Source organism: Gopherus flavomarginatus, chromosome 13 (assembly GCF_025201925.1).
Source record: "Gopherus flavomarginatus isolate rGopFla2 chromosome 13, rGopFla2.mat.asm, whole genome shotgun sequence".
In the NCBI taxonomy this organism is placed as follows: domain Eukaryota; kingdom Metazoa; phylum Chordata; order Testudines; family Testudinidae; genus Gopherus; species Gopherus flavomarginatus.
In genome coordinates, this window is record NC_066629.1 from 29,166,218 (window position 1) to 29,188,011 (window position 21,794).

General features: G+C 44.9%; 3 protein-coding genes across 4 annotated transcripts; 2 read left to right on the plus strand and 1 right to left on the minus strand.

Moving 5' to 3' along the window:
- Nucleotides 1-1,908: 1,908 nt before the first annotated feature.
- On the plus strand, nucleotides 1,909-12,585 carry CENATAC (centrosomal AT-AC splicing factor). Of its 2 annotated transcripts, none has more exons than XM_050922136.1 (11): nucleotides 1,909-2,090; nucleotides 5,492-5,658; nucleotides 7,071-7,169; nucleotides 7,749-7,815; nucleotides 7,908-7,970; nucleotides 9,206-9,270; nucleotides 9,849-9,957; nucleotides 10,669-10,699; nucleotides 11,136-11,225; nucleotides 11,607-11,739; nucleotides 12,308-12,585. In XM_050922136.1, the coding sequence occupies exons 1-11, from the start codon at nucleotides 1,974-1,976 to the stop codon at nucleotides 12,423-12,425; spliced, it is 1,059 nt and encodes a 352-aa protein (XP_050778093.1). In that variant the 5' UTR covers nucleotides 1,909-1,973; the 3' UTR covers nucleotides 12,426-12,585. The 2 variants fall into 2 exon arrangements, with proteins under 2 accessions (XP_050778093.1, XP_050778094.1); XM_050922137.1 differs by having other exon boundaries at nucleotides 12,344-12,585.
- A 131-nt stretch (nucleotides 12,586-12,716) lies between these two features.
- Nucleotides 12,717-16,303, minus strand: RPS25 (ribosomal protein S25). Its single transcript, XM_050922140.1, has 5 exons — nucleotides 16,160-16,303; nucleotides 15,763-15,858; nucleotides 14,341-14,524; nucleotides 13,277-13,406; nucleotides 12,717-12,774 (listed from the first exon to the last, which is right to left on the minus strand). The coding sequence occupies exons 1-4, from the start codon at nucleotides 16,286-16,288 to the stop codon at nucleotides 13,312-13,314; spliced, it is 504 nt and encodes a 167-aa protein (XP_050778097.1). The 5' UTR covers nucleotides 16,289-16,303; the 3' UTR covers nucleotides 12,717-12,774; nucleotides 13,277-13,311.
- A 44-nt stretch (nucleotides 16,304-16,347) lies between these two features.
- TRAPPC4 (trafficking protein particle complex subunit 4) lies at nucleotides 16,348-21,417 on the plus strand. Its single transcript, XM_050922138.1, has 5 exons — nucleotides 16,348-16,624; nucleotides 17,696-17,870; nucleotides 18,117-18,220; nucleotides 20,113-20,239; nucleotides 21,015-21,417. Exons 1-5 carry the CDS (start codon nucleotides 16,396-16,398, stop codon nucleotides 21,091-21,093), a joined length of 714 nt encoding a protein of 237 aa, XP_050778095.1. The 5' UTR covers nucleotides 16,348-16,395; the 3' UTR covers nucleotides 21,094-21,417.
- Nucleotides 21,418-21,794: the final 377 nt, after the last annotated feature.

Consider the following 21,794-nt stretch of genomic DNA (forward strand, 5'->3'; position numbering starts at 1 on the left):
GCCATTGATGGACCTATCCTCCATGAATTTATCTAGTTCATTTTTGAACCCGGGTATAGCTTACTTTGTTTGGGAAACTGGTATAAGCTCTGTGTAAACTAGCAGGGTTTGCTGGTATAACGAACTATATTGATATAGCTATACTGCTAATCCTTCTATAATGTAGACAAGGCCTTAATTTGCTCACCTAGTTAAGATAAACTATACCAGCAAAAGCACTTTTCTGGTGGTATAACCGCGTCTACCCTAGGAGGGTTTTGCCAGTGTAGCTATACCAGCAAAACTTTTCTACTGTAGACCTGGACTATGTCCAATTTTCAAAACTGACTTTCAAGTCAATGGGACTTGGGTTCCTACGAGCCTATATCAGTTATGTATGTTTGAAAATTTGACTCAACATCTCAGGAGCGCAGTTTTATATTGATTTCCTGACTAAGGCTGTGATCCTGCAGGTTACATCATGCAGAGCCCCACTGACTTCAACAGGTCTTTGTGTGGGTGCCCGTGTCCTCTCATGCAGGATAATTTGCAGGATCTGGGCCTGAAATATAAACCACTTTGCTTTACAAAGGGTAGAAAAACACTACCAACAAGAGCAATTAATACAACAGTGCTGCACAGTCAAAGCACGCTGAGAAAAGTAAGCTATCTAGAAGCAAAAATATTTTTAAAAGGAAAATATGTATTTTTTCTTTGGCTTTTCTAGTAAACTAATAAAGTGTGTGCAAGTGCTGAGAGCACATTTGGTGGAAATGAATAAATAAAATAATGCTTTGTTCCTCTGCAGTGCCTTCTGTCCAAGAGTTTCAAAAATGTCTGCATGAGAAAGCGACACTGGTTTAACTAAAGGTGTGGTTTTTGGACCATTTTAGTTAAACAACTGCAAAAGGCTGTGTTCATTCATTTTACCAGGCATATTTCGGGCTAGCTTCAGTCAACTATAATAGGTTGGAACTAATCCAAAATATGCCACTCTTATATGAGTTTAGGAGGGTCCACCTCAGGGTTTGGACTGATGTGAGTAAATCAGTTTGAATCTATGCAACTAACTTCGTCTGCAGATGAGGCTTTAGTCACATCACCAAATGAAGCCTCCCAACCTCCATGGACAGTAGGGGAATAGCATTATCCATTCTACAGTGTGGTGCAAAGAGAAGTGATTTGACCAAGGGAGAAGATCTCAGGAATCAACTTACCAAGAGATCTGGTGGCTTCTACTTCACTTGAAGTCTTTAAATCGAGGCTGATGTCTTTTTAAAAAATACGTTCTAGTTCAAGCAGAATTCGTATAGGCTGGAGGTGGGAATTATAAGGTGAATTCCACATGAACTCAGCCTCAGTTATCTGATGATCTCCTCTGACTAGGGTTACCAGATGTCCCATTTTTATATGCGCCTGAAGAAGTGGGTTTTTCACCCACTAAAATTTATGCCCAAATAAATCTGTTAGTCTTTAAGGTGCCACCAGACTCCTCGTTTTTGTGGCTACAGACTAACAAGGGTAACCCCTCCTCCCCATACCTGACACCATTTTTATAGGGAGAGGCCTGTTTTTTTTGGGACTTTTTCTTATCTAGGTGCCTATTCCCCCTTCCCGTCCCATTTTTTCACAGTTGCTATCTGGTCACCCTGCCTCTGACCAGAGGCTCCCTGAATCGGTGAAGGGGAACCCATGGGATTTCCCTCACACGCTCCCACCCAGGCACCCAGCATAGGGGCTGGCCTAATGCTCCAAGCCTCGGCGGGAAGGCTGGAGCTGGGCGGGCCTCGAGCCTCCCTGAGGGGCCGTGAGGGAGCCGCGGCCTGTGGCGCAGGGAGCGGCTCCGCGAGGCGCCGAGGCGAGCGCGCGTGCAGTTGACGGGCGGCCGCTAGGGCGCGCTGCTCCCTCCTCTGCCACCGCTGCGCACAGAGTCGTCGGTCGAGGCAGTCGCCTTAAGATGGCGGCGGTGGCCAGGCTGGGGTCCTAGCGCCGCGATGGGGCTGTTTTACTGCCCCCTTTGCCGCCTCACCGCCTTCACGGGTCGGCGTCACCTCTACAGCGGCAGCCACCAGCAGCGGCTGCGGGAGGCGCTCGGCCGGCTGCAGGCCAAGGTGAGAGCCGGGAGCCCCCGTTTGGGGGCTGCCTACGTGGACACAAGGGAGCTCGGGGTGTGGGGCCGGGCCGGTGAGCGGGAGGGGGCGGGGAGCCAGGACGCCTGGGTTCTGTCCCCACCTCCGACACCAGCTCACTGCTTGGCCTGGGGTGAGTCCCGCCTCCCCATCAGGAAATACGAGGCTCAGAGTTTGCCTAAATGCGAAATAATAGAGGTGCTTGGCCTTCTCACAGCTCATCTTTGGTGCTGATTCAGCATTTCCCAGAGCATGGGGCTGTGGGTCTCGGGGGGGAGACGCGCCACAAGGGTATGACCGTACACTGCCATTCTCCCTTAGCCCCCCTTTCTGAGTTGCCGGTTTTTTAAAGTAAATTTCTAACTTTTCTGGTTGTGAAAAGATCCAAAATGTGAAGCGAATGTAAATGCTGCACAGATGTCCTACTGAGTTTTGCTATCCAAACCACTAGCTCTGAGGTGTGCCCAGCCCTCCTAATTTCAGTGGCTACTAATGCCAGTGCCAATCGATGGCTAAGGCTATGCCACTGGCAAGTGAACGACAAAACTTTTGTCTTTGGCCTGGTCTACACAACACGTTTAAACCGAATTTAGCAGCGTTAAACCGACTGAACCCTGCACCGTCCACACAACGAGGCCCTTTATATCAGTATAAAGGGTTCTTTAAACCGATTTCGGTACTCCTCCCCAACGAGAGGAATAGCGCTGAAATTGGTATTGCCATGTCGGATTAGGGTTAGTGTGGCTGCAAATCGACAGTATTGGCCTCCGGGCGGTATCCCACAGTGCACCATTGTGACCGCTCTGGAAAGCCATCTGAACTCAGATGTGCTGGCCAGGTAGACAGGAAAAGTCCCGTGAACTTTTGAATTTCATTTCCTGTTTGCCCAGCGTGGAGCTCTGATAAGCATGGGTGGCGATGCAGTCCCAAATCCAAAAAGAGCTCCAGCATGGAACGTACGGGAGATACTGGATCTGATCGCTGTATGGGGAGACAAATCTGTTCTATCAGAGCTCCATTACAGAAGACGAAATGAAAAAGCATTTGAAAAAATCTCCAGGCTATGATAGATAGAGGCCACAGCACAGTGCTGTGTGACAAGCATAATGGAAACCAAAGAATCAAATGGACGCTCATGGAGGGAGGGAGGGGGTACTGAGAACTCCAGCTATCCCACAGTCCCCGCGGTCTCCGAAAAGCATTTGCATTCTTGGCTGAGCACCCAACGCCTGAAGGGTCAAAAACATTTTCCCAGGTGTTTCAGGGTATATGTTGTCAATTTACACCCTTCTCCCCTCCCCCCCCGAAAGAAAAGGGGAAAAAACGTTTCTCGCTTTTTTTCAATGTCACCCTATGTCTACTGCATGCTGCTGGTAGACGGGGTGCTGCAGCGCTGAACACCAGCATCCCCTTCCCGGTGGCAGATGGTACAATATGACTGCTATCCATCGTCATCATCAGCCCGTGAGTGCTCCTGGCTGGCCTTGGTAAAAATGGGAATGACTCCCGGTCATCCCTGGCAGATGGTACAGAACGGCTGGTAACCGTCTTTATCATAGCAACTGGAGGCTGAGCTCCATCAGCCCCCACCTTTCATGTCTAAAGAAAAGATTCTGTACTGCCTGGACTATCATAGCAGCTGGAGGCTTCCTCCCCCTCATTTTATCTCACTAAAAAGTCAGTGTTTCTTATTCCTGCATTCTTTATTACTTCATCACACAAATAGGGGGACACTGCCACGGTAGTCCAGGATGGTCGGGGGAGGGGGAAGCAACGGGTGGGGTTGTTGCTGGGGCACCCCCTAGAATGGCATGCAGCTCATCATTTCTGTGGGATCTCTGGGGCTGTGACACAGAGCGGCTGTGCTCTCTGATCCTCTAGTACACTTACCCCATATTCTAGGCAGGACTGACTCTATTTTTAGACAAAACATAAAGAAGGGAATGACCCGGGGAGTCATTCCCATTTTTGTCCATGCGCCCCGGCCTACCTCAGCGAGGCCAGCCAGGAGCACCCATGACAGCAGCAGATGGTACAGAACAGGGCATCTCATCGCCAATTTACAATGGCATGGCAGACGGTGCAATAGGGATGGTAACCATCTCTGCTACCTTGCAAAGGCAAATGAATGCTGCTGTGTAGCACTGCAGTACCGTGTCTGTCAGCAGCATCCAGTACACATACGGTGACAGTGACAAAATGCAAAACGGGCTCCATGGTTGCCATGCTATGGCGTCTGCCAGGGCAATCCAGGGAAAAAGGGCGCGAAATGATTGTCTGCCATCGCTTTCACGGAGGAAGGATTGAGTGATGACATTTACCCAGAATCACCCGCCACACTGTTTTTGCATTGGGATCTCAACCCAGTATTCCAGTGGGCGGGGGAGACTGCGGGAACTATGGGATAGCTATGGGATAGCTACCCACAGTGCAACGCTCCAGAAATCGACGCTAGCCTCGGTACATGGACGCACACTGCCGAATTAATGTGCTTAGTGTGGCCGGGTGCACTCGACTTTATACAATCTGTTTTACAAAACCGGTTTATGTAAAATTGGAATAATCCCGTAGTGTAGATATACCCTTTGAGGTGTTTAAAAAAAAAAACAACCCTCGAAGGACAAAAGTTTTGCCGATGACAAGCGCTGGGTGTGAACAGCACTTTGTCAGCAGGAGCACTCTCTTGCCGATAAAGCTAACTCTGCTTGTTTGGGGGTAGAAGTTTTTTGTTGGCAAACCAACAAACAGCAGCTACACTATGAACCTTTTAGCAGCACGGCTGTAGCAACACCTCCAGGTGACTGAAAGCTGTGTAGTGTAGACGTAACATTAGTCTTCACTGGGGAAAAAAAGTGTGTTTTTATGCTGAGATAGCTATGTTGATGTAAAAGCCTACTGGAATCATCAGTAGTTTTTATCTGGATGTAGCTAGTTGAGGTAAATACAACATGAAAGATAAAAGGTTGACATTGATGTAAAAACTACTTGGGCCGTGTCACCACTTGTTTACATAGAGATAGCCAAGGTGAGATACCTGTCGCTGTGTAAACAACATCTTTTTCTACAGTGAAGACAAAGCCTAAATGTCAATGTCAACTGTTTTATTACTCATGAAAGCACGTGGGAAAGGAGAAGATAATTAATATTACAAAAATCTGCGTTGGTATTTACTAAAGTGTTTGTGGGAAGGTGAGATGAGAGTTCAGAAGACTAGCTACGTGGAGGAGCATGAGCCAAAAATGTGTACAATAAGAGGCATAGCCCTTTTCAAGCACATGATGGGATTGTAGGGGCCATGATTAGTTTCATTTTTGTGAAGAGGCCCAGCTTTCAAAAATTTGGTAAACAGGTGCTAATTCACCTCTTTTCCCTCCTTCGTTCAGGTGCAGTTGGCTCGGAAGATGATTAAAAATGCAGTGGTTGTGAAGTATGAGGTAGGGGAGCATGAACAACTCTTCTGGTGTCTCTGCTGCAAGCAGGAGGTGAAAAGGCACCTGAGCCATGGGAGCCTGACAGTGCTGCATGGGGGACTTCTGCAGCACATGGCCAGGTAGGGTGCCCACAGCCTTATCTGCATCCTGAGGGGATGTTATGTTGTTTAATAATGCTTTGTATGTGCACAGCCCCTCAACTCTGAGGCACAGAGATGAAGTGACATGCTTCAAATCATATAGGGAATCAGTGGCAGAGCTGAGAATAAAACCAAGGAGTTGTTAACTAGATGCCTGCTGTAACCAATTAGATATGCTTGCGTAGGATAAGAAGTTAACATAATTCCAGTTCTACTGAAGTTTCTGACAGCCCTTAGTTTTTATTCCTCCCTTGCCACTGACTTGGTATAAGATTTTGGGCAAGTCACTTCTCTTCTGTTTATCTCCATGATCTTACGTGGAGGTTGTGAGAACTAATGGTAAAGTGTATGATGCAAGTTGCTTAACGTGGGCAGCTTTCTTAATTTGTCCACTCCAGAAGCGAATAACTAAAGAAAACACACCCAAGATGGTCTTCCGTGTATATCTCTAAAATGTGCACAACCTTATTTACATATAGAATCTACATTAAGTGCCTCCTGGGGTGCACATGATGACAATTCAGATATGGAAGTGTTGATTTTGAAGAAAACCCACTGCTTAAAATCTAGTTACTCTAACACAACATAACTTTAAACTAGTAATTTAAATGACTCCTAACTCTTCCAGTATTATTATCCACTGATAATATTTTAATGGTAGGTCTGTATAATATTGTACTTCTGCAAAAAAAAAAAAAAAAAAAAAAAAAAGCAAGGTCTGTATAACTGTGGTGAATAACACTTTGCTGTTCCATAAATCTTTCCTTATTAAAGTGTGGTTGCTCAGAGACAGCTTTCATTAGCTTTTGTGTGGACTAATTTGTGAGATATAGGAAGAAATAATGGTCACACTCTACAGCGATGATCATGATACAACTATCAAGGGAGATAGATGTGCTGTGTGTGTCTTTCGAGGCTTCTGTGACTCAGCCAAAATTCTACATCAGAGAAGGGCATGAACCAAACACCAGATTTTAGTGGTGTGTGATGCCCAAACCCACCTTTGAATATGGACTTTGTTACTAACCTTTCTAAACAGGCTAAACCCTATAATTGGGGTTGCACAAAATATAAAATTTTTCTTCTATACTTTGCTTTTTAATGTTGCTTTAATTAGCAATGAAAACCAATACCTGTAGTGCTACAGCATATGTTACCTGCTTCCAATATCCTTTTATCTTGGTATCCTTATCTCTCTAGTTTTTGTCACATAGCCATGGGCAACCCAAAAAGCTGCTCTATCAGTATAAGTTAATAAATCTGTTTGAGATAAGCTATTAAGGAGACATGTGTGCCAGTGATTAATCATGTGCTCTCTACTTAGTTTAGATTGAGAGCTCAAGCTTTAAGTGATTTAATCAAACTTGATTTTATTCTTTTTTTCTTTAAAGCCTGGAGCATAAAAAAGAAGCCAACAAGTTCTGGTGGGAGAACAAAGCAGACGCCAAAATAAAGGAGCAGTTTCTGATTTCCCCTGAGGACTATGAACGGTATGTAGGCGCCTTGTCTGTTTCTTTGCTTAGGGGTATAGAATTTGCTACATTAGATCCAACTATTGATTCAAAATTCTTTGGAACACAGATGTTTTAGTGTGTGTATTTGTAGTGTTGTATAAATAAATAAATAGCCCAGACTCCTGCTTTGAGCAGCAACCAATATCTGATACCATCATCCCCTGCACCTGGCTAGTTACACGGTGGTAGGTATGATTTTCTGACTTCCCCAAGTTATCACCTCACTTTGTCGAGCATAAGATTAGCTCACCCTCTAGTAGCATAATTATAAAAAAGCTGAGTCATAAGATTATCCAGTCCTGTGTTTATTCCGGTCATATATACATTGCAAAATTTTAGCATTCATCATGGCTTATCTTCCATGGGCTTTACAACCAGTAACTCATTAATCCTTGCAAGGTCCCTGCAAATGTAAGCCTTTTATCCCTCTCTTACAAATAGGGATACAGAGAATCAGCATCAGAGGTTGAGGTAGAAATTCAGGTGTTCCCAGTAGTTCAGCTGTCAGACTAAATCATGCCACAAAAGTGACTGATCTCTCAAATATTCTTTTAGGTTCAAATCATCACTTGTCAAAGCTCTGGATGCTTATGAAGAAAAAGAGGATGAGGTCATTAAAGAGGTGAACAGAGATGCCCTAGGTGTGCTGTGCCTGACTTACCTGTTTGCTTTGCCTTTTGTCCTTATCCTATTTCTTCCTTTGTTTGATTCCAGATGGCATCCCATATCCGAGAAGTGGAGCAGAGCAGACAAGAAATGCTACATGCTGTCTTAGAGGTTTGTTTTCCCAGGATGCACCTGAGCAGTATCCAGCAAATGATTGATTGTTTCCACAAGCCCTCTGAGTTCTTATAGATGGCTATTTTCTACATTGATTCTTATGTTGAAACTACCATACAATTTACTTCTAATAACTTGTTTTCTCACCTACCAGTGGGGAGGTTCTGATGTGACAATTGGTAGGACTGCTGCACTGTGATTGCAAATCTCTGGCTTAATTCACGTGTGGTTATCAGTCTCACAAATAGCGCAGTGCTTATGTTTGAATGATCACTGTGACAGAAATCTTCTTATCCTTGCTAGTTCTTCTAGGATAAGGTTGGATGTGGGTGACAGAGAAGGAATCTGGAATAAAGTGTACTATTATACCTGCACTGTGGAAAACTACAAAGAGTCTGGTGGCACCTTAAAGACTAACAGATTTATTTGGGCATAAGCTTTTGTGGGTAAAAAACCTCACTTCTTCAGATGCATTTTTACCCACAAAAGCTTATGCCTTAGTCTTTAAGGTTCCACCAGACTCCTTGTGTTTTTTGTGGATACAGACTAACACGGCTACCCATGATACTTGAGGAAAACTAGACACTTAAATACCCTTGTTTATAAGATACTAGTATATATATTACCTTCATGTATTGCATTCTCTAAAGAAGCACCTGGAACAAGATATATCCTCTTGCTGGGAGTTCAGTCTTGCATTTACAGGGGATGGAATCTGTTAGGCCTTCAGACTATACTCAAACAAAACGGGTAAAGTTATTGGCCCTTTTATATTTTTAAAAAGTGCAAAATTTGTCTGACTCCATAGAAATGGCATTGTGGTGTTGTAGATTGACTCAATGACTCTAGTTCAAATTGCTCCATTTACAGATAAAAAAGATTACACTTTATAATTGTGGGTGCTGAAAGCACCCTGGGCTCCTCAAGTAAGTCTGGCTCCATCCTCATCAGTAATAAATATTCTGCAATTTGAAACTAGCTTACAATCCTTTTGGTGATTCACAAGCCATTGAAAGACAGCTCACTCTCCGTATTTGTTTTCTCTTGCTCGCACTGCCCAGCCAGCGCGAAAAAACCAAAAACTTTAGTATCAACACTGAAAATTCCCGTTTTCCTTGCCTCCAGAATATAAACATGAATGTATGATTGCAATATGAGGTGTCTCATAAAACAGGAAGGGCCTTAGTGTTGAATACCAGAAAAAATGTTTATTTTTCCTGAATCAAACTCAGCCTCAAACAGGGATAGAATTTTGCGATGAGTCATCCGCCTTCAGTACACCTGGAGGGCATAAAAGGTAAGAAATTTGCCTTTTATATCGTGTGTGTCCCCCTCTGCTTAGGAGTTTTGAATTTGGTGAAATGCTGAATAGCAATTATCTGGAGAGTTACTAACAGTTTCCCTGGCCAGTATAGCTAGGGCATTAATGACTGTTGCTATCACTCTACTACTATCTGTTACTTACCTGTACCATTTCTCTGAGTTAACACAGTTGTCAAGAGCAGCAGCAGACCCCCAGTGGTCAAATTCATTTTTCCTTCAGTACCATAGAACAAACAATTCATGTTACCCTTTCTGAAAAGGTGGAGAATGTCCTGGGTGTGTTAAGGACTGAACATTGCAAAGAGCTAGACTGACAGAGTGCTTTATAAATGCTAATTATTGTTAGCTGCTGCTGCTGCCCAATTGCCTCTCCTCCTCCCCATTCAAAATCTCCAATCTTGAACACATGAATTGAAGCATTTATGCCTCACCTGTGTCCCAGAACTTTTATTTAACAATTCCATGGTGTAGGTTGAAAGACATTCACTCTTTTGCTGTTGTCTGGATACCAAATGCCTCACCTGATAAGCTGTTTTGGCTCCTGTGTTCTAGTGACATCACCATCATCACAGAAGAGCAGCTTGGTCCAAGTGCCATTCAGATAACACCTGATTTAGAGTGGATGGAAGGAAACCATGCTCTGACTTTTATTGGCCACCAGGTAAGGTTGGGGAGGAGCTTACAGAGTCACTTTCCGTTTTTCATGGGTACTGGTATTTCAAATCATAGCTAACGGAAATCATACTTTTAGCATTTGGTAAGAATAAGATTTATGGTTTGTAGGCTTCCCCAATGGCATAGCTACTGAGAAAGCAACCCAATGGATTTTGGTGACTGAGTGGGTGAAAAACTCTTAGCTCTGAAACATGGGACTTTTGTTTCACTAACTGAATGTTTCCTACAAGAAATGCACTGAAAATGAAAGATCCCTAGTACTGGCTAATCTGTTAGATGGGGATAGAGAAAAAGACCCTTAACCCTCTTTATTGCAAAGTTTCACTGGGGAAGGGAATTTCAAATGGAATTCATACTCCTGTGAGCTGCTATTTTCAATTACACATTTACCTCAATATAACACTGTCCTTGGGAGCCAAAAAATCTTACCGCGTTGTAGGTGAAACTGTGTTATATTGAACTTGCTTTGATCCACTGGAGTGCGCAGCCCTGCCACAATGCTTTACAGTGTTATATTGAGGTAAATGTGTATCAGGTTCCCCTTGTCTGTTTGTCCATACTTGAAGATCTGTGCAATCCAATAGTTTAACTGTTACTGTTTTTTGTGTATCTGCTGTGGTAGTACAAAGTTACAATAAAAGTTGCTTTTTTCAATCATCCAGTTCTAATTGGGATTTTCTTAATTTTTTGAAAACAGGAATCAGAAGGGAAGGGAAATGTTCACACAGGTACATGTTTAATTGTTGGCACGGTTTCACATTTACAATCTTATCAAACATTTCTGGGCTGAACCCAGCAGAAGACTGCAAAGTAATTTTAAAACATAAAATTGTGGCAGGAGTGAGAATTGTTAACTATTTTACTATTTCTGACTGATTTTAGGTATTAGAATTGAGTGGAGCAAAATCAGGCTTATAATGGAAACTCCTTTGAAACTAACTGTATGGTTGCAAAGTATGAACTATAATGGCTCTTAACTGTGAAAATTAAGATGTGTAGTCCTTTATTTTCTCCGCAAAGGATAGTACTTCCAGGAGAAGCCATTTCACCACTAATTTGTTAGGGAAAGTATACAGAAATTTTGGGGTACTTTTCCATTCTCTCCCCCTAGGTTTGTATTTAGGGTTATTTCAGTAGCCAAGCACATTCCCTATTACCTCCTAGGCGCCAAACCTCCCTGGCTGATGCAGGATGAAGAGGAGTTTGGAAGTAAACAGCAGATTGGACCTTCATATGAGGAATTTCTCAAAGAAAGTGAGTGGCTTTGGATTACTACTTGAATATATTGAGGTGAGGTCTAGATTTTAAATTCTGGTTTTATTTAAAAAGCAAATCACTATACATAGAATGAAGTGTCTACTACAAAGTCAGTGTGACAAGTTTGTGTATAAAACTTCAGTGGTGCAGGGTAGATGAGGTACATCAAACTCTGCATAGAGGCTAGGTAATGGTGATTTTCTGATAATCCTGGAGATGAATTCCAGTTAAGAGTCAGACTCTGGTGAGAGGAAAAAAAAAACAAACAAAAACCCTACATGTTCAGAGAGACCAGTATTCTCCCAACCATTTTTTCTATAACTTTACCTAAAATGTTTGATAGAACCTCTTCACTCTCTCTGAACTAATGATTCTTAGAGGAGAAGCAGAAGCTGAAAAAGCTTCCAGCAGATCGTGTTGGTGCCAACTTTGATCACGCCTCTCAGACAGGTGAAGGCTGGCTTCCCTCCTTTGGACGGGTCTGGAATCAGGGCAGGAGGTGGCAATCCAGGTAAGCATCTTCCTATGTTGGGCTGACAAATTAAAGAGGTGGGATTCCTTATATGTATATAGTGTTGACAATTTGTAGGAAAGATTTCTCAAATGATCATTGACTGGGTAGTAATGTATTTGAAATAGATGTCTTGCTGCAAGTAGTAGTATGAGTTAATGCTCAATGTGTGAAGCCTTGGATTTGTGAAATTCTATTGCTGAAATATCTCACCACCTTTAAACAAAGTCATGTCTCTGCTGCTGCAACACTGAGTTCAGCACTTTAGATAAAACTTTGCCTTATAGAGTGTGACTCCTGTTCTCAAGAGGCTGGACTTGGTATAAATTGACAGTTGTATGTGTGGTAGGGTATCACAGGCTGAAGCTTACTGTCAAGTACTGATTTAGATTTGTGAATAACTCTACTGAACTACAGGGGGTGCTGTTTGCCACAGCTACCTGAAGAGTAGAAACATCCTTATGAAATATTTAGACTGTTATAACTAATGCCCCTAACTGAAAGTGCATATAGGTGAGCATCTATGATAAGTGCTGTGTTGTAGGGCTGATTACAGTATGTTTCGTAGCAGGCTGCATTCTCCAAGCTTTTCCATTTTTTTAAGACATCAGTTCAAAGCTGAATCCGGCAAAGACAGAGACAGTCAAAGGAAGACCCGAAAGAGACCAAAATCTGAGCTTCAATGAAAGAGACGCACATCCCTGTATTTAAATGTACAAAGTATGTAACTTCTGACACCATGTCAGTGCTGTTACATTTTCCAGTGTATAATACCACTGTATAGAAAACAAACTCTTGAACTAATTTTACTTATCTACCTTTTATTAAAACTACTCCTAAGAGGGACTTCAGTGTGCTGTTCTACAGCGTAGATGAAAAGGTGTCTAAGGCTTCTTGGGCCAGAGCTATCAGCACCATACCATTAACATGCGTATTTTTTTTACTCCATCTCACCCCCGTAAGAAGAAGCAAACAAATTAATTCAACAGTTTTATTGTATACATTTACATAAGATTGCAGAGGTGACTGGAAAACCTGCAAAGCAAAAAGCAGTGAGTGAGTGAGTCAGTCAGTTGTGTGGAACTCATCTAATAAAATCTGTCTTACTACAACACTTGTAATGTGAAAGAAAAGTCCTCCACTCCTGATACGTTTTATGAAGAAGAGTTTTTGGATGGTTGGTTGCTATTGGCCAGATAGCAAATTTCAGAGAGGCCTTAATAAGAAGGCAACCATGGGACTAAGAAAAGCATGGAATGAGCCTGACAAATGATTGACCGTATCTTCTCAAATATCCATTACTATAACAGCACGACCTCTAATTTATTAGAATTTTCTTCTTCCACTGATGGGCAAGCAGTAATTCATGATTAGTGCTTTCAGCACTATATGGCTATTTGTTTTCACCCTGTTTAGAAGTAGATTCCTAATATCAAGGACTCCACAAGGCTCTGGAGGAGTCCACCATGAGGAATTCACATTAGGATTTTGGCTAGCAGTCCTATTAACCATGTGTACATCAGAGGGGAATGGATACCTGCAACTCTAGAATTTCAATAGCACCTCACTTTTTTAAGCATCCTCCCCACCAGCAGGTGCATCTCCACCCTTTGTGTTTCTGGTGTAAATCACTTGGGCTCGGTGCTTCGACACAAGTTTGATCAAACCTACAAAGGAAGCAGAAAACATTTAGGAAAAAAATGTGCAGAATCTTTAAACAAACAAGCAGTGTTAACACACAACTATGGGAGACCCACATATTTCCAAAGGTTGAGCGCTTAAGACAGCATTTCAATAACAGAAGTAGATTGAAATAAGTGTTCCACTGTGCCTTCTACACCAGGAACACTGAAATAAATTCCTATTGAGGCCCCTGGCAACCAGAGTCTAAAGTCCTGTCTAGAACACAGTAGTCCCAACACTAAATGTTCTGTAGGATAGCAGGACTTTAGCATGATCCAGGAACAGTTACCATTGCAAAATGGAGCCAAGTTTTCAATTGTCAGCAATGTGCACTCTAATTTTTTCCATTCATGTGCACCAAGTTATTAAGGTTAGGCCAGTAGACACAAGCCTAGATAGACAGACATTTAAAACGAATCATAGGCTCTGGGAAGCAGCTCCAAGGCAGAGGGCAGGAGGGGCACCTGAAGTGTGCAGCACTTTATAGCAGACTGGGCAGCCGCTGCAGCTTAGAGGGAATTTAGGTTGTCAGCACACCTGGCTACACAGTCATCTCCTGACACTGTTTTCCACACTAGGTAGGATCTTACTGTTCACAGACAGTATGCATATCAAGCAGCCATAATTTTTTGCATTATATTTAAAAATATTATGAACACAAGTAACTTGTGTAGGAACAGATTAAGACCACATCAGAACTGATGTAATCTTATAGAAGTAAAATATCTATTAGACTGATAAGAAAAGAAAGACTTAAGATTTAAAAAAAACCAAAACACTTAAAATGCTCATTATTGAACTCCTTGGTATACAAGCTACCTGCATATAGATTTGTATCAAATCAATCACCAACAAATAAGGGAGATAAAAGAATACATTTGGTTTGAGGTCCCGCAATCTACAGTTCAGTGTTTTTACCTTTGCTGAGCAGTTCCTGGAGGGCAGCTCTTGCTAAAGATCCTCGAATCTTCAACCTTTCAGAGACTACAGCTGGTGTGATGAGCTTGTAGTTGGGCACTTCTTTGCACAGTTTATCATAAGTAGCCTTATCAAACAAAACAAGGTTGTTCAGCTTGTCTCTTACTTTCCCCTTGGACCACTTCTACATGAAGAAAAAGAAGGGGAACATCACCAAAGCAGCAACACAAATACCCTCTCAATGAAAGCTTTGCCATGATTAGCATTTCCTCCATGACCACCTAATACAAGTTTGTTGCTCAGATGAGCAACAATTATAGAGAGAGACCTATTCGCTGTTACCAGCACTGACCCATTAGCACCATGCTCCAACATGCGCAATAGGGTCTTTTCTACACTACCACAACATGAAAATTCCAGAGCAGACAATAATCAGGCATTTTTACCACTATTATTCAATCATACTGTGTTAAGCTACTTGAGGGCCTATTCAGTACTATCAATGCTGCACCAGTAAGTCATCCACAGAAGTGGCAAAGTGTAACTTGAAACTAACATTTGCTTCTTTGTGATGTATAAAGCAGGACTAAACTTCCCACCCAACCAGCTCAATTTTCACATTTGAAATTCAGGCATTAGCTACCTTGTAACAGTATGGGACATCCCAAAATTAGTAGGATTATGATGTTATATACTTACCAAGGAAGTGAAACCATCTTCAGTGGTGAAGAGTCTTATAAATCACCTTTATACTAATGGGGGTAGGGGACTGCAATTTGCCCCCTTGCAACTCAAAAGTATAAAGGGTTGAAGAGATACTCCTCATTCAATAATCACATAACATTCCCTCTTAAAATAATTATACCAAGTTAAACTCTAAAGGACTATAAGGTTTACAATAACCTGCTAACATTTTTAATCCACTTATTTCTACATGGGTTCTAAGACATACAGTTGCCAATTAGCAATTAATATAATTTATTTTAAAGCACTTCAAACATTAAAAAAAGTTAAAGAGCTCTATGACACAGGGAAACCTCTCTTTGAAAGCCTCCCTCCCAGTCACCAAGGAGTTAGTCTGTAGTCACAACTACCATTAAATATCGAATGGAGAAACTCTCCTATATAATTCTTAAATACAATTAACCAGTATGATTAAAGTAGAGATTTAATTATAGAACAATACACTATCTCACTATGTAACCTTAGGCACAGCCTAGGGCTGAGCTACACAGGAAAACTGACCACATACCTACTGCTCTCTGCCCCACAGCCCTCTCCAAGGCAGATGACACAGGCTCATCTTATAGAGGGCACGCAGAGAATAATTAGTGACAAGTGCTCTGCTGAGTATCCAGACCCTACTGCTGAGCACACACCCCAGGGCCCAGCGGACCCACGCACCGCAGTGCAGACTCCTACCTTTTTTTTGGCTTTACCCCCAGATTTGTTCACTGGGTCCTTATCTTTCTTCGCGGACTTCCCCGCATCCTTCTTCTTTTTATCGTCCTTGGGGGGCTGGAGAAAGAAGAGACGGAGGGGGAGGGAGAGAGAAATGAAAGCAGGCTCTAGCCATGGGAAAATCCGCCCCCACCCGAAGGCCCGTCGAGTGCACGGAAAGAACCTTTCACGGCGGACACACCCCGGCCCCAGCTTCCACGCGGCCCTAACATGAGCCTTCCCCACCCAGGCGCCTGCCAACGCGACAGAGTGCAGCGTTAGACCTCCTCGAGGGAACCGGCACCCACGTGCTCCGGCTCTCTTACAGAGACCCCTGTCCTAGGCCAAGCCGAGGAGCTAGGCCCCGGGGCCGGCTCACCATGGCGGTGGTGCTGGTAGCGGCGGCGGCAACAGCTGCTGCTGCTACTTCAAGATGTCGGATGAGAAAGGAAGAAGCCTGCTTAGGGAGTCTGGGAAACCCCGTGCTTTCACTGCACTTCCGGAGCATGTAGCAACACCGCGTCCGGGTCAACTGGAAAGAAATACAATTCCCATAATACAACTCTCCAAAATCGGAAATACGTGTTCTCCCACAATGCACCGCGCTGGCGCGTAATGCCGCTCGTAGAACTACATCTCCTAAAGTGCTTTGAGGTGACGGGAGCCGACATGGCCATCTTCAGTGTGTACGTTGTGAACAAGGCCGGAGGCCTCATCTACCAGCTGGATCAGTACGCGCCGCGCTCCGAGACCGAGAAAACGTTCAGCTTCCCCTTGGACCTGGTGCTTAAACTGCACGACGAGCGCGTGGTGGTGGCGTTCGGGCAGCGGGACAGCATCCGGGGTGGGTGTCCGACCGGGGGTGCCAGGGAGGCTGGGAAACACGGGGGATCCTGCGAGGCCTGTGGCACTGATAGCGGCCGCCGGGGGCGCTGTGCCTGCTAGGGGGGTTGGTACAGCCGCCGGGGGGGTGGGGGCATGGCCGTTAGGGGGCTCGTACGGCCGCCTGGGGGGGAGGTATGGCCGTTAAGGGGCTCGTACGGCCGCCTGGGGGGGCGGTTTGGCCGTTAGGGGGCTCGTACGGCCGCTTGGGGTGGGGTATGGCCGTTAGGGGGCTCGTACGGCCGCTTGGGGGGGGGGTATGGCCGTTAGGAGGCTCGTACGGCCGCTTGGGGGGGGTATGGCCGTTAGGGGGCTCGTACGGCCGCCTGGGGGGGGGTATGGCCGCCTGGGGGGGGAAGGGGTATGGCCGTTAGGAGGCTCGTACGGCCGCCTGGGGGGGCGGTTTGGCCGTTAGGGGGCTCGTACGGCCGCCTGGGGGGGAAGGGGTATGGCCGTTAGGGGGCTGGTACTGCCCGCTGGGGGGGGAAGGGGTATGGCCGTTAGGGGGCTGGTACTGCCCGCTGGGGGGGGAAGGGGTATGGCCGTTAGGGGGCTGGTACTGCCCGCTGGGGGGGGAAGGGGTATGGCCGTTAGGGGGCTGGTACTGCCCGCTGGGGGGGAAGGGGTATGGCCGTTAGGGGGCTGGTACCGCCCACTTGGGGGCACTGGAGGGATTGGGGTGCTGGTACCGGCTGCTGGAGGGAGAGGATGGTGCCTACTAGGGGGTTAGGGTGCTGGTACCGACCACTGGGGAGGTTTGGGGGGCTGTGCTCACTGGAGAGGTGTTATGGGTGCTTGTGCTTTTGGGAGATACTGTGGTACATTGGTTGTGCTTGCTGGCTGGGAAGTAGTGTCATGATGCTATTTAGACTTTAACAATGGCTGTGCTAAACCATAAATACTCCAATAGTGATTCCAACTAGAGACAGGTCTAGAGAGGCCAGTGGTAAGGTCTGCTATTAGAGTTCCTAGTTCCAATATTCATTTGAAACAAATAAGCCTCAGCTCTGATTTTTCCCTTTGCTTCTTTCAGTTGGACATGCTGTGCTTTCCATCAATGGCATTGATGTGAATGGGAAATATACTGCTGACGGGAAGGAGGTGCTGGAGTACCTTGGCAACCCTACCAACTACCCTGTGTCCATCCGTTTTGGCCGGCCTCGCCTCTCCTCCAATGAGAAGCTCATGCTGGCCTCCATGTTCCACTCGTGAGTTTGCACTGGGAAGTCTAGCTCTCTGTGCCCTGGCTACCATGGCACTGATGTAGTAATGCCCACCATTTGTGAGGCACTGGCCAAACCCAGAGGAAAACACATTCCTTGCCCTGAAGAAGGTACACTTCCCAAAGACAAATTGAGGGTGGAGAAGGGACCCAGTATACACTATCTTTTCTCTAGTAACTTGAAGAGGAATCTTTTGTGTTAGACTTAAATAATTTCCCTTTGTTTGTGAAGGTTGTTTGCAATTGGGTCCCAGTTGTCTCCTGAGCTGGGGAGTTCCGGTATTGAGATGTTAGAAACAGACACATTTAAACTACACTGTTTTCAGACCCTAACAGGTAAGACTTACTGCTCACGTTATTCCTGTTAGTTAAGTCTTGAGGCTGTTTCTCCCTCACTCTGAAAAGACAAGTACAAACTGCTTTATTTACTCCTCGTGGGATTGAGTGCATGTGCAGAATTAATTACACCTGCAGATTTCTTTGCTTCCCTGCAGAAAAATGACTTCCTGACAGGGAAGCTGCAAGAGCAGTCACGCACCAATCCCTAGCTGTGCAGGTACATTGTTTCAGGCAGCTGGCAGAGAGGTAAATCACTGCAGGGCTGGGGACACTCCAGCCAGTGGCTCCTACCTTGAGCTGGGATCAGCTGCTAATCCTGGCTGGGCTGGAGGCAGGAGAAGACAGGATTTCCTCTTCCCCTGCAAGGAGTGGCTGGGGCTTCATCAGACCCACCCCCAGCTGCAGGAACCTCAGCATCCTTCCCTGCTTCCTGCCCCCATAACTCCTCAGCTGAGGGGAGAAGGATCACTATACAGGGAGCTGCTCCCCCATCCACCCAACCCCTGTGCATCTGGACCTCCCATATCTAGATACCCCTGCCAAGCCTCACCCCATACACCTAGGACCCCCCAAGCTCTCCATACCCAAACCCCACCCCATTGAACCTCAGCCCCTGCGTCTGGAGCCCCCTGCACCCAGACCACCCCCCACTGAGCTCCCTGCATTCAGCCCCCTACCTTGATGAGCCCCACCCTGAGCCCCCACATCCAGACCCCCATGCCAGTGATCCTCAATTAGCTGCAGCCAGACCCCCCAGCTCAGGCCCCGCTCCCACAGCACCCTGACCCCCCTGCTCAGTCCTATGCACCCAGACCCCTCCACTGAGCCCCCAACCACATTCACCTGGAAGCCCCTGCAGAGCCCCATTTCCCCTGCACCTGGAAACCTGCTGTGCATCCAGATCCCCCCAGTGAGCTGCCTGCACCCAGATTGTCCCACACAGAATCCTCTCACCCCATACTTGGATCCTGGCTGGTTGAGCCTGCCTGCCCCACACCTGGTGCATCTGGCACAGAGAGCCAGGCCCAGGCCTTGTGCTGTGTCAGGGTTGAATGCAGCCTCAACACTGAGTCCGTGTCCCCAGGGTGAGGAGGCTGCAGCGTGCTCCCCACTGCCATGCTGGAGCCTCTGCATTTATTTATTGACAAAACTTGCAGAATTTCAAAATATTGTGTGCAGAATGCCCTCAGGAATATTTATTAGACTTGTAGTTTTGCAGCAATATACTGCTTTTTTGTTTGATCTTTATTCATATGGTATTTCTCTGAATTAGATTGTCAGTTCCTCTGGGTAGAGGCCCATCAGCCCTTAGTAAATCCTATTGTATACTTCTGGTGCTGTCTAACTGGATACTGAAATAACTGTCTTTTGCCCCTTTCTAGTGCCTTTTGTCCTAAAATGTCAAAGTACCTCACAAATATGAATTAACCCGCAACTGCTTACTCACCACCCAGGAATTATCCCTTTTACAGCAAGGGAATCTAGCTTGTCTTGTCTATACCTCAACTGGCCAACATGTCTTTAAAGTCTGGAATCTAGCTGAAGAATTGCAAATAAAACCCAGCCTGTGCTTGAAGTGCAAGATTCCCCTAGAGGTGCTCAAGTGTTTAGGCCTGGTAGCAATATTACAAAATGTGCTGTGCTCTAGATGTAAAATCGCACCCTGAATGGTAGCTTGCTAAAATACACTACTCAGTCATTAATCTTTCTCTATATAACTTAAACAAAACAAGCCAAGTTTTAAGTATTCTTCAGATGGTGTCAGCTGCTCTCCTGTCCTTCCCCTAAGTGAGGCCTTTTCAATTATATTTGGGAATATATTTCATAGTAGTATTACCTTTGTAGCTTGTGTGTAGTCTATGCTAATGCTTCTTTCGTTATGGCTCCAGGGATCAAATTTGTGGTGCTTGCTGATCCACGGCAAGCTGGAATAGAGTCCCTTCTGCGCAAGATCTATGAGATTTATTCTGACTTTGCTCTGAAAAATCCTTTCTACTCACTGGAGATGCCAATCAGGTAGGGAGTAGGCAGATGATGTGTAGAACAAGGTACTTAGCACTTGCTCAGCTCTCCACTTTGAGAGCACTGTACAACCATTAATATGACCCCCTTTGTGGAAGAGAAGACATTTATTTTAGAGTGGGGAAGCAGACAGGTGATTTTACTGTCTGAGATTACTTGGACAGTGACAGAATTGGAAGCAGATCATGTCTTCCCTGAGTCCATTCACTAAAAATAAACTTAAGATTGTTGGGTTCTCTTTTGACCTGGGCTGCTGACTGGAGTTCTAGTAGCATACCTGACTACGTTGTGCCTTAAACAAAACTAGTGTCTGCGTCAATCAAAAACCTAACTTTTTGCATGGTTAAACTAAATTCCATAAGGAGGTTCAGCGCTGCCAAGTTCTTGGAGGTCTTCTAAGGACACCAGTCTGGTTCCTGTCCTCTACAAAAGGCTGAAGGAAACCTTCTCTGGAGTTGTTCCATTTGAGCAATGTGACTTGCTCTCTCGGCAGGACCCCTATTGCACTTTTAACCCTTTTAAAGTGGCATTTAAGCTTTGTTTTTCAAACTGTTTTGGCACGTCAAATCAAAAAGATGAGCTCAGGCTGCTTTATTAATCAGTCTTTTGATTCAAAAAGTTGCCCTTAGCAAAGTATGGAAAAGAAGCTGCTACAGGAATGGGGCTGTCTTCGAGCTAACGGTTCAATTAAAAACACCATTATGTTTTGGGTTGTAGATGGAGATTCTGTCACCCAATTCTGATGCCTGTGTTTCTGTGACTATTTCAGGTGTGAGCTGTTTGATCAGAACTTGAAAGTTGCTTTGGAGGTAGCAGAAAAAGCTGGACCATTTGGACCAGGATCATAGGACTTTTCCAGTGTCAGTACTGAGCCTCTCCTCACTAGACAGCCTTTCCAGGATCCTGTCTCTGGCTACAGCAGCAAGAGAGGAGGTCATAAGCTCCCAAACTGCTTTTGTCATCTTCAGAAATGCTGCTTTCTTCTATGGGTGTGGAATCTACCTTTGCCTAACAGTGAATGTTATTACAGCTAGGAACAGGCATATGTGGCTGAAGCTATGATTGCAGCTCTAATGCTGTCACTGTAACACAGAGGAAGATAAGACATAACATAGTGGTAAAACTTCAGTTATACTCCCCTTTTTTACTCAAGTGTGTGTGTGTGTGTGTATATATATATATATATATAATATATATACACAAGTTTTTCTCTGCAGCTTTAATTTATGGCTCAGACAAATGGATGTACAAGTAAAACATTCCCAAAAAGTGTGGATAGATTAATTCTTGGAGTGGATGCATTCATTCCTGCTAGAGCTAGTATGAATTAGTGCAAATGTGCAGCCTGGTTATTATCACTCTGGCGTTCTGTTTTACCATCTGAAACCATTCTAGCTTGAGATGCGTTTTCCTGTGCCCAGAACCCCAGTGGAAGGCAACACTTCAGCTTACCTCTGTGTAAACAGGAATAATGGATTTCAACCAGGGGAGGTGGGTGAAATTAATAAGGAATAAAGTGAAAAAAGAAGTTCCTTTGTGTGTGCACAGC

Excerpts from the sequence above, each read along its gene's own strand:
- CENATAC (XM_050922136.1), top strand. The coding sequence starts at position 1,974 with ATGGGGCTGTTTTACTGCCCCCTTTGCCGCCTCACCGCCTTCACGGGT. Across the intron at positions 7,971-9,205 it reads TGCTACATGCTGTCTTAGAG|CCTCAAACAGGGATAGAATT; the intron begins GTTTGTTTTCCC and ends AATCAAACTCAG. Across the intron at positions 11,226-11,606 it reads TGAGGAATTTCTCAAAGAAA|AGGAGAAGCAGAAGCTGAAA; the intron begins GTGAGTGGCTTT and ends AATGATTCTTAG.
- RPS25 (XM_050922140.1), bottom strand. The coding sequence starts at position 16,288 with ATGCTCCGGAAGTGCAGTGAAAGCACGGGGTTTCCCAGACTCCCTAAG. Across the intron at positions 14,525-15,762 it reads GGGGTAAAGCCAAAAAAAAG|AAGTGGTCCAAGGGGAAAGT; the intron begins GTAGGAGTCTGC and ends TTCTTCATGTAG. Across the intron at positions 13,407-14,340 it reads CCAGGAACTGCTCAGCAAAG|GTTTGATCAAACTTGTGTCG; the intron begins GTAAAAACACTG and ends CTTCCTTTGTAG.
- TRAPPC4 (XM_050922138.1), top strand. The coding sequence starts at position 16,396 with ATGCCGCTCGTAGAACTACATCTCCTAAAGTGCTTTGAGGTGACGGGA. Across the intron at positions 18,221-20,112 it reads CTGTTTTCAGACCCTAACAG|GGATCAAATTTGTGGTGCTT; the intron begins GTAAGACTTACT and ends TTATGGCTCCAG. Across the intron at positions 20,240-21,014 it reads TCACTGGAGATGCCAATCAG|GTGTGAGCTGTTTGATCAGA; the intron begins GTAGGGAGTAGG and ends TGACTATTTCAG.